The sequence below is a fragment of the Microtus ochrogaster genome, unplaced genomic scaffold (genome assembly GCF_000317375.1).
Source record: "Microtus ochrogaster isolate Prairie Vole_2 unplaced genomic scaffold, MicOch1.0 UNK320, whole genome shotgun sequence".
Taxonomy (NCBI): Eukaryota; Metazoa; Chordata; class Mammalia; order Rodentia; family Cricetidae; genus Microtus; species Microtus ochrogaster.
Window position 1 is genome coordinate 1 of NW_004949418.1, and position 11,432 is coordinate 11,432.

Here is an 11,432-nt window from a genome sequence, read left to right on the forward strand (position 1 = left end):
CCCATTCCTCTCTCTCCTCTCTCTCTCCAAAGTCCTCCCTCTCAGAGAATCTCCAACAGAGGGAAGGGACCAAAAAACCCAGTTCCACATTTCTGGTGGCTACAGCAGCTTCTCCCCTGAAGTTGCCAGCCGCCCAAGTTCCTGCCTAAAGCACACAGCTTTTGATTGTACTTGGGCACAAACCCAGCTTGTGACAGACATGTCATTAGACAGGCATGTCATTACCCCTTGCCTACAACCTATATAAGCTCCCTGCTTTAATCCAGGCTGAGGTGCGACTTCTCCTGCCTCTGTCTCTGGGACTGGAGAACTCACCTGGGGAGTTGCTTTACTCAACCTGTTCTTTCACTTTTTCAATTCAGCTTAACCTGGCTTACTGTGTGATGGAGGCCAGCCAGACCTATATAGGGAGTTCCAGGATATCCAGTGAGACAGTCTCCAAACAACTGAAACAAAAAGAACAAATGCTGGCCAAGAAGGTAGAGGGAAGACGGTTCTCATACAGCACTGATGGAAATACAAACCAGCCTATCTGCTGTGGAAGTCAATACTGCGGTTTATTCGAACTAAGATTCCCACATAGCAGAGCTACCCTGGGTATATACATGAAGGGTTCCAACCCGTCACAGACTTCCACAGTCGACTCAACAGTAAGTGATGGACCTGTCCCCAGTGACAAAACACGGAATGGATGAAGAACGCGTGGTAAAAACCCAGCGGCGGAGAAACCTCACAACTAAGCTGGTCCAGTTAGCCCACTTCCTTGAACCTTACATCCTTGAGACGCCCTTCACAAACTCCCTAGAGAGCCCACCACTTACTCTGCTGCTTATTTAAAAGATTGGGAGCCCCAAGAGTGCCGCCCGCCCCCCATTTCTCCCACAAATCACCTTCTCCCAGACCCTGGAGTGGATGGGGTCCAGAGCGGGCACCTGGTATGATTTTGTGTGGCTCCTCAGGTGCCCGTTGCATTGGGGGACTGCAGTTCCCTCTGCCGGGACCAGGACCAGCGAGTCTCCTGCAGCTCCTCTCTTTCTGTTTGAATTTCCTTGTCCCGAGTCTTGAAGACTTTTCACACCACCCTCCCTCTTGTGAAGATTAAAACGTTGACACAGGCAAGTCTTGGGTGAGAGGATTTTAATTTATCTACCTCATTTATTTTTTTTTTTTATTTTTGTAGCCAAAAAGTCTGTTTTGCTATTTGGTGACCTCAAAGTATTCCCGGGTCTTAAACCTAAGAGTTAATATGGTGAGAAGGGCCAGATGTTCAGGATGTCCCCTTGGTTGGTGCTGTGCCCTTTTCTTTTCTTTTTTTTAAAAATTACACTTTTTTGTGCGTATAATTTTGAGCAGCTGTTGTAACAGTGTTCTGATGGTTTAACGGGGGAGGAGGGACTTTTCACAAGCTCCTGGGTAGATTTCTTCCTGCCCTGTGGAATACCATTGCCAAATGAGGATGGAGGCTCGTCCGCCAGTTTCCTTTCCTCTGTTCTTGCACCTGATTTTAGGATCCAAAACTTTTTTTTTTTTTTGCCAAGTTGTGCCTTTCCTTCTGGGATTGTACGTGAAGCCTGTGATAAAGTGTTCGCTGGTTCTCCTGTTCAGCTGTTTACACTGTGAAGTGGATATTGTTACAGAGAACACACCAGCCGTGGCTCTCTCACACCCTGTGAATGAATGTGTGAGCTACGCTGTAGTTTTACCTGCTGAAGCTGTCTGTCCGAAAATAAACTTTGAATGTTTTTTTTCTCCCAAAAAACAACAAACAAACAAACAACAAAAAAAAAAAAACCCAGCGGCGGTTACACCACATTTTCTTTCTTTTCTTAGTTATTTGTTTTTGTTTTTCAAGACAGAGTTTCTTTGTGTAACAGCCCTGGCTGTCCTGAAACTCACTCTGTAGACCAGGCTGGCCTCGAATTCAGACTGCTGGGATTAAAGACGTGTGCCACCGCCTCTGGGTTTTTGTGTTTTTTGTTTTTTTTTTTGTTTTTTTTTGTCTCCAGCCCCTCTATTTTTTTAAAAAAAAAAATTATTTAATTTTATGTGCATTGGTGTGAGGATGTCCAATCCCTTGGAACTATAGTCACAGAGAGTCGTGAGCTGCCGTGTGGGTGCTAGCAATTGAACCCGGGTCATCTGAAAGAGCAGCCAGCTCTTAACTTTTGAGCCATCTCTCCAGTCCTTGTTTCTTCTAAAAATGGAAAGAAATAATTTGAGACCAGCCCAAACCGTTATGGGGTTGGGACATTCAGAGGTCCACCAGACTGACCACGAATAAATTTTAACAAAAAGGAGGCTTTTATTCAGTATCAGATACTGGCACCAGATATACATGAGGACTCGGGAGTCCCAAAGGCAGCGCCAAGCCACCTCAGTCAGGGGTTTATAAAGACAAACAACAGAACCTTACATTCCGTCTATGTACAAGCAGAAGGTTATCTTGAGCAAAACAAGCCTCTGTTTAACAGAAGCAGGAATAGCTGATGACCTTATGACCTTGCATAAACAACAGTTGTGTTAAAATTGTATCAAGACCAGACTATTACAAAAATTAACCTTAAAAGCCTGAACATTGGGAAGTCCTTTTTCACTTTATAGTTCTCTTAAGCACAGTAATTTTAAACTTTTAAACATGAGGTAAACCATCAACAGAACATCAGCCATCACAAGGTTACAAGAGAACCTGTTTCCAAAAGTGTGTGAAGGGAGTGTTGTGGGAGCTGGCAAGACGGCACAGCAGTTCAGAGCACTAACTGCTGTGTCGGAAGACCCAGAGTTCAGTGCCCAGCCCTTGGGCCAGCAGCCTCACAACTGTCTATAAATTTGGCTCAGGGAATCTGATGCCCTCTTCTGCCCTCCCAGAACAGAGTAAAAAATATTTTTTGAGAGCTGGGTGTAGTGGCACACAACTTTAATCCCAGCACCCAGGAGGTAGAGGCACGAAGATCTCTGTGAGTTTAAGGCCAACTTGGTCTACAGAGCGAGTTCCAGTTTAAAAGGGGAAAATTACAAAGAGCTCCCAGGTCCCATCCAGTCCTAATACGGGGAGAAGTGATTGGGGGCTTTCCATGGTGATACACTTGCAGCCTATCAGGGAGTTCTGTGGCTCAGTGGTTCAGACAGGCTCTGGGCCAACCAAACAGAAGGGGGTGGATTGTGGGTTACACCAGTGTGAGGGGTTTTGGGGGGGGACAACTGCCGTCTAGCCTCAGGAAATTGTGGGTAGCAGCTCAGGGCAGAATGGCAGGCTGGGACGAATGGAGTCTCTGCTGCTAACTAGAATCTAATACACCCACTCCAACCGTGGCTCTAGCACCCCTGCCTCTCTCCCATTCCCTCTGCCTTGCTAAAAACCAGTAGATCACAACCCTAAAGCTAGCCACCAAGGTCTATTCCCTTATTTGGTCACTTCCTCCTCCTGAGGCAGCCTACCAAGGCCCAGCTATCAAAGTACTGAAGTTCAGCAATCAAAAGCCTCCTTTGGCTCACCTAATTAACACACCCAGTGAAAACTGAATGCCTCTTCCTAACACAGGGTTTCCCAGTTTCCTTTATAAGCCAATGTGCCCATGGGAACGTCTGTGTCCTCTCTATCCAGAGGTAGCCCTTCTCATCCCTCCCTCCCCACCTCAGGGCGAATACTCCCCTCTTCACCTTCACCCTCTATCCTGACTTTGCCTGATTCCCCGCCTTTTGTCCTGAGAACCTCCTCTTAGTGGCTGAGACCGATTTTTTCAGCAGAGCCCTGTTCTGACCCACTCCATCACCAGAACCACCTTTGGGAGTTTCGGGAGCTATAGGTCAGCGAGGCACACTCTGGGGTGGACCAGTGAACAAATCCGATTCAGGACGCCTTACAGTTTCTATTTCTGTGAAGAGACACCATGACCACAGCACGGTGTCTTATAAAGAAAATATTTAATTGGAGTGGCTTGTTTACAGTTCAGAGGTCCAGTCTGTTATCATCATGACAGGGAGCATGGCAGCGTGCAGGCAGACGTGGTTCTGGAGCCGAGAGTGACAACGTCTTGACCAGAAGGCAGCAGGAAGTTGATTACCACATTGAGTGACACTTGAGAAGACCTCAACCCCGCCCCCACAGTAACACAGTTCATCCACAAGACCACGCCCACTCCAATAAAGGCCACACCTCCAAACAGTGCTTCTCCTTGGGGGGGAGGGCATTTTCTTTCAAACCAGCACACAAGGTATTGCTCCCCAAAGAAACTGGTATCCTGGAATAAAAACAAACGGTTGTAAACTTCTGTTATGGCGCAGACATTGATGAGGGAGTAGTGGACCCAAGAGACAGGCAGCCTGTGTTATATTGCGGCCCAGTTCCATTCTGCACAGGGACCTTTTCCCACCATTATGATAGGGCTCCAGCCTCCCCTAGACCTCTTCCAAGCCGCTGGGCAGGATTTGGGCCTCACTCTTGGGTGTTCGGGGATGTCAGCAGCTCACTGGTCAGACATGTAGAACTTCCCACGAAAGTCAGAGGGCAGGGCCTGTGACAGTCAGTAGCATTGGTGCAGTTCTTATAGATTCAGTTCATCTTCTTCCAAGCTAAAATCTGAGAGACATTCTTCCTCCTTTTGGCCAGGCTGAAGGCAGTTGACCTGCAGGATGAAGAAGGCCCACCAGGGCGGTGGAGAGGACACTCTGTGGTCACTACTGGGTTGATATTCCCTAACCATGGTTCCCAACTCACCGCTGCGTGGGCTGATCCAGGATAGAATCTATGATCTCTCCTAAACTTCTGCTGAGGGATTTGGGGGTGGGTAATTCAGCCAGAAAGTTTATATCAGAGTTGAGAGCCTTCCCACTGGCCTGAGAAAACATCTGCATACCACGCTGACTCGGGAATGGCTACCACGTCACAGAGATCCACCTCACAAAGCAACACAGAGAAGATGCCTAGCTGACTTCTGGAGCCGCTTTTCTAATCTGTATTATGCTTTGCAGGAGAGGTGGCTCAGCAGTTAAGATCACGTGCTGCTCTCCCAGAGGTCCTGAGAGTGGTTTCCAGGACCCACAAGGTGTGGCTCGCAACCACTTGTTATTCTGGCTCCAAAGACCTGATGCCTCTGGCCTCCTGGGGCATCCGCACTCCTGTGCCCATAACCAACCATACCCATGCCCTGACATAGCTGGGCACACAGTGGTGTGTTTTAAAGTGGAAGTTATTCTGATAGTCTGCTCTCTATTGGCGAATCTACTGCACAAACTGATTCCAGAGTCCGAGGCTGATTGCTACCTCATACAGCCAGAGAGACGAACTTGTTTTTACTTTTTGTACTTTTTGGTTTACTTGTTTTTTTATTATTATTTATTTATTTCTTATGTATACAATATTCTGTCTGCGAGTATGCCTGAAGGTCAGAAGAGGGCACCAGACCTCATTACAGATAGTGGTTGCTGGGAATTGAACTCAGGACCTTTGGAAGAGCAGGCAAGGCTCTTAACCACTGAGCCATCTTTCCAGCCCCGGGTTACTTGCCTTTGAGACAGTATCTCACTGCGTAGCCCTAGCTGTCCTGAAACTCACTCTATAGACCCAGGCTGGCCCCAAACTTATAGAAATCTGCCTGCCTCTACCTCCTGAGTATTGAAATTAAATTCACCATCACACAGGGCAAAGGCTAGACTTCTTTCTGGGAAGTGGTGGTGCACATCTTTAATCCTAGCACTTGGGAGGCAGAGGCAGGTGGATCTCTGTGAGTTCGAGGCCAACCTGGTCTACAGAGCTAGTTTCAAGACAGCCAGGGCTACACAGTAAAACTGTTTAAAAAAAAAAAAAAGAGTAAATGAACACCACAGCCCAAGGGCTACTACTATCCTCACTACTAATTTCTCACTTTGCTGCAGACTGCCCTAACCTCTCTGGGTGATGCTGCCTTGCTGCTGACCAAGCTTCTCTTTGCCTTGTGTCTCCACTGAATTCCTTCCAAGGAGAAGAGAGAACCACGGAGAAACACTTGCCCAGGAGATTCCTGCTGAAGCTGAACTAAACTATTGCTCTTCATGGAGAAACTTTACTTTCTGAGATGGCAGCCACTCTACCTGTTCAAAGAAAATCACTTCATTCTCTGTATGGTCCCTTATGACGTATTTCAAGGATTTTGGACTCCTGAATTTTTATTTACAAATCCAAGACTGAGAGAAAAAGGAGGAGGAGGAGGAGGAGGAGGAGGAGGAGGAGGAGGAGGAGAAGAAGAAGAAGAAGAAGAAGAAGAAGAAGAAGAAGAAGAAGAAGAAGAAGAAGAAGCAGCCCCAGTATCCCTTCTCTAAAGAAAGAAGAGAAATTGGCTGTGAAATTAGAACAGCGCACAAAGGAAACGCTGCATGTCTTACCTAAATGCAATGACCTGGATCGATGATTCGACTAAATACAAACAGTAACAGCAACAAGAAAGATGCTCTTTGCATAACCCACCTCTAAACTCTGAATCAAGAAAGACCAAGGAAACAACCAAAATCACCATTCTATTGCTTTGACACCTCTCCTAGGTGAATAGTGGCATTCACTAAGCTAATAGGGACCTTTATATCAAGAAACATTTCTGTATATATTGTTGAATTTTAGTTGTATATATACTTTGTATGTTTTTGTCTTCTTTCATATATGGAGTAAAAGCCACAAAATGTATAAATAAATTTAATAAAAAAAAAAAGAAAATCACTTCAAAGTCCTGGAGTGTGTTAGGTGATCAAAAATCCCCATGTGAAGCTGGGCAGTGGTGGCGCAATGCCTTTAATCCCAGCATTCGGAAGGCAGGGGCAGGTGGATCTCTGTGAGTTCGAGGCCAACCTGGTATACAAGAGCTAGTTCCAGGACAGGCTCCAAAGCCACAGAGAAACCTTATCTCAAGAAAAACAAAAAATCCCCACAGGACATTCTCGAGAGACAGATACACTTGGCCACTACTGCTGGAAAGGAATCGTCTATGTAATCGTGGCTGCTTCCTTGAGACAAAAATGGCACCCTATCCTCTTTCATTTTTTGCTGAAGACATTCCTATAAGTCTGTCTTTATATAACTGACTTATAGGAATGTCTTCACCAAAAAGAATCAAAAACAAAAAAATTATAGAAAGGTCTTCTTCTGGAGAGATGGGGAAATGCAGGGGTTTAAATACCACACTGTATTAGAGACAGTTCCCTGGTGGCACACATCAGTGAACTGCCCTGTTCCATGTGTTCTTGGGAGTCATGCAGAAAATTCTGGAGAGCCGGGCGGTGGTGGCGCACACCTTTAATCCCAGCACTCGGGAGGCAGAGGCAGGGGGATCTCTGTGAGTTCGAGACCAGCCTGGTCTACAAGAGCTAGTTCCAGGACAGGCTTCAAAAACAACAGAGAAACCCTGTCTCGAAAACCAAAACAAAAAAAAAAAATTCTGGAGAAACCACTGCTCACACAGCCTGGCTTGCTGGAGCAGGAACCTCCCACCCATCCTGGGGCCACAGTTATAATCAAGCTCTTAGTGACCTCAGTTCTCTTCAGACTCCACCCAAGGGGGCAGAGGACAGGGCTAGTAGTTCAGGAAAAGCCCCCAAACTGCCTGTACTTCAATGCATTTCCTTGAGAATGCTGCACAGTGCAGTCCTGCTGCTGCGTGGGTCCTGACTACCCCAGCTAGGGACACCCAGGGCTCAGGTACCCAGGCACCTGGATTAAACTCTGCAGGTCTTCTTCACTTTCGGCATTGATGGATTCTTCACCGGCTCTGTATTCCACCGCGACCTTGCCACTTTCTGAAAGTGAGAGGCTCAATTCAGGGTTCTTTTTTTTTTTAATATTTATTTATTTATTATTTATACATTATTCTGTCTGCTTGTATGCCTACAAGCCAGAAGAGAGCACCAGACCTCATTACAGATGGTTGTGAGCCACCATGTGGTTGCTGGGAATTGAACTCAGGACCTTTGGAAGAGCAGGCAATGCTCTTAACCACTGAGCCATCTCTCCAGCCCCTCAGGGTTCTTCTTGTTCTCAAACTTCCACATCAAACACAGTCGCACCAATGAGTGCTTACGGTCTCTAGAGGCTAGAGCATGTCTCCAGAGACGCCACATCTCACAGTGCAGTTATTAACAGACCCATCATTTCATTCACTCTAATGGTGTCCCCAGGAGATGGGGACACCCTCTAGCCTGAGATGGAGGGCAGCTTAGTAAACCCTACATGTTTACAGGTCACTCTAGCTATGACATGGGAAGTCAGTACGCAAACCCAAATGTCCAACACTCATCAACTCTCTTAGTGCCGGGCAAGCAAAGGAGCAGGGCCTGCAGTGACAAGGCAAACCCTTGACATCGATACCCAAGGAACAAGAGCGTTTGCTGCCACTTTTCTCCTATAAATGACAAAGAACCAACCAGAGACCAGCGCTGTGGGAGAGTCGCAGGAATCAAAGCATAATCTGGAATGTTCCAGATAGCAGCATTTTCATACTGTTTGTATTTTAAAATGAACTTTTAGCTCGCCAAGATTCAAGCGCACCGAATAACTGAGAGAGGCTCACCCAGAACCACGATGGCCAGCTTCTGGAAGGCATCTGCCAAAGCGCTCTGGATTGCGAGCTTCTGCGCGGTCTTCCTCTTCATCAGAAACGAGGACTGTCCTGGAGCCAACCACACAGATGGATTTCACATACCTAAAAGGGGACTGCCGAAGGGCTCTGTGTTTGCTGTAGAAGCACGAGGACCAGTGTTTGCATATGATGCCTGTGTAACAGCTGGGCCTGACCCTGTGCATGTCTGCAATCCCAGCAGTGAGTGGGGCCGAGACAGGGGGCTGCTATGTTCTAGCTGGCCAAAAAGAAAGACAAGCGCCAAGTTCAGGGAGAGCCCTTACCTCGAATGAATAAAGAGGAGAGTACACCCAACACCTTCTTCTGGCTTCTGGGCTTACACACACAGGCCCACACACCTTATCTGCACACACACATTCGCATACACTACACACAAATGCATCATACACCAAAAATAAAAACATAGGTAAATACTTACACGGATAGCAATTATTCTTTGTTTAAAAAGAAAATTCACTTATGATTCCGTCTGAGATCACTGTTTGGGTAACTAAAGGTGCGCATAGCACGAGGAGCTGCTGAATGGCTCTGTTGAGCGCACATAAGGACAGGGCCCATTATCTTACAGGCTTGGTGTGTTCTGAAGTTCCTCATGTAGTAACTATGGGGTCCACATGAGGAACGGATACAAGGCTCCTATCACTGGCCAGTTCCAAAATGACAGACAGGTGCTGCAGCTCAGGGCTGGACTCACAGCAGCAAGGTCAGGTGATGCTGCTGCTGCTGCCCTATCTATCCAGCAGTCTCAGGAGTCCACCCCACACCCTCCACTGACACTTTATATCTGACTTGGACCCCTCATGCTGAGAACCATGAAGCCTAGAAAAACAAGCAAACAGCCGGGCAATGGTGGCGCACGCCTTTAATCCCAGCACTCGGGAGGCAGAGGCAGGTGGATCTCTGTGAGTTCGAGACCAGCCTGGTCTACAGAGCTAGTGCCAGGACAGGCTCCAAAGCCACAGAGAAACCCTGTCTCAAAAAACAAAAAAAAAAAAAAAAAAAAAAAAAAAAAAAGAAAAACAAGCAAACAAACTAGGGGCTGGAGACGTGGTCCAGAGGTGAAGAGCACTGGCCATTTTTCCAGAGGTCCTGAGTTCAATTTCCAGAAACCACATGGTAGCTCACAACCATCTATAATGAGATCTGGTGCCCTCTTCTGGCTTCTAGGCGGAACACTGTATACATAATAAATAAATAAATCTTAAAAAACTTAAAAAAATCAATTGGAGTAGCTTTTCACATTGGCCTTTTTTGTCTGTTCGAGCCATTCCATTAGTAGGTAAAGAACTGAGTGTCTATACAGAAGTTTATGGCAATGTTAATAACAATAAATGATGCGTCTATGTGTGTTTCTCTGTGTCACTAGTACAGGTGCCTGAGGAGAAGAGAGGCGTGAGACCCTACTGGATCTGCAGTGACAGGTGGGTTCAGCCACCTGACATGGGTCCTTTGCAAGAGCAGTCTGTTCTCTTACACTCTGAGCCACTTCTGCTGGGACAGCTGAAGGCTGAGATAAAGAACTCTGACCAATTATTTCAACACAGAGCAAGTCCTTAACCAAAAACAACAGGCACAGGAGTTCCCGCCTCCCCTAACCTCAGGACAGGAGGGCAGTTCTACTGTGAATGTAAGGGTTTTGTCAGGCACGTGCTTACGTGAAAATCTACATTATAAGGCATAAAAATTCTGCCTAGGACTTCAGTAGTTTGGAGATGAAAGGGCCTGACTAGTAGCTGACAGAGTGAAGAGATGGAAGAAAAGACAGAAGGACAGAGAGACACACTCCTGCCGCCCTCCCTCCGCTGAGAACAGACCTTCCTCCTCCGGCTGGTGCAGAGGCTCCTCAGCGATGCCGACTCCGGGGCTCTTGCACCCGTAGGGCGGCAGAACCACCTCTACAGCACAGAAGAACTTGAGGCTCCGCTTCTGCACAGGCCCCGTGAGAGCCCCGTCCTCCACTCCAGAGAGCTCCTGCAGCTGGGAGGGGTTGGATTCAAGCCCTTCTAGGATTTCGTTACCTCTGAGACCCAAACCCAAGGTTTCACCGCTGCTAGGCCAGCTCTCCACCACTCAGCCCCAGCCCCACCTTGCCTAAGATTCCAATGGAGAAACATAAAAACTAAATCCCAGGTCCCAGCTCCCAGCTGGAGCATTCTAGAGCTTCCAGAGCAAGTAAGATTTGCAGAAGACTGCCATTTCAGGCAGTCAAGTCTTACTAAACACACAGACACTAGGGAAACCATGGACTCCATCAGCCAGTGAACTGGGAAGGGTTTTCCTAACTCTCAGACACATCCACCTATCTTCACCCTTGCTGGCCCCTGCCGTCCTCCCCGAAGTCTAGGATTCTAATGCGGAAGGAGAGCCACTTACCCTGATGATCCTTTTTGACCATCCATTGAAGCCAAAGTAGTAATTCGCCAATTCTTGGCACCGTGAGCTGTTTAGGGCAAAGGTCCGGTGCCGCAGTGCTTTCTGTCTGGTGCTGAGACGAACCTGCAGTCAGGAGAGACCCAGAAATTGCACAGCCTGCAGAGTCTAATTTGGAGATACCTGAGGTCAATCAGTTCCAGCTCCATAAGTGACAGTGAGGGTCAGGTGGATGGAAGGATGGCCTCAGTCCTGCAACAGAGTGAGCCCCAAGGGCTGGAGAGATGGCTCAGAGGTTAAGAGCACTGGCTGCTCTTCCAGAGGTCCTGAGTTCAGTTCCCAGCAACCACGTGGTGGCTCACAACCATCTGTAATGAGATCTGGCGCCCTCTTCTGGTGTGTGTGCAGGCATGCAGGCTAAATAAATACTTTTTTTTTTTTTTTTTTTTTTTTTTTTAGTTTTTT

The 11,432-nt window shown here is 47.2% G+C and overlaps 1 protein-coding gene across 3 annotated transcripts in view; it reads right to left on the reverse strand.

Annotated features, from left to right (window-relative positions):
* Window positions 1–2,949: 2,949 nt before the first annotated feature.
* Window positions 2,950–11,432, reverse strand: part of Rdm1 (RAD52 motif containing 1) — an 11,636-nt gene continuing 3,153 nt past the window's right edge. For 2 of the 3 annotated variants that reach the window (XM_026778520.1, XM_026778519.1), the window contains 5 exons: window positions 10,971–11,093; window positions 10,412–10,574; window positions 8,529–8,627; window positions 7,673–7,758; window positions 2,950–4,238 (listed from right to left, as the gene is read on the reverse strand). In XM_026778520.1, the coding sequence (XP_026634321.1) occupies window positions 3,969–4,238; window positions 7,673–7,758; window positions 8,529–8,627; window positions 10,412–10,574; window positions 10,971–11,093 (741 nt within the window). In that variant the 3' untranslated portion in view covers window positions 2,950–3,968. Of the gene's footprint in view, window positions 4,623–7,672; window positions 7,759–8,528; window positions 8,628–10,411; window positions 10,575–10,970; window positions 11,094–11,432 lie in introns of all 3 variants that reach the window. The other variant, XM_005372213.3, reaches the window with a different exon arrangement.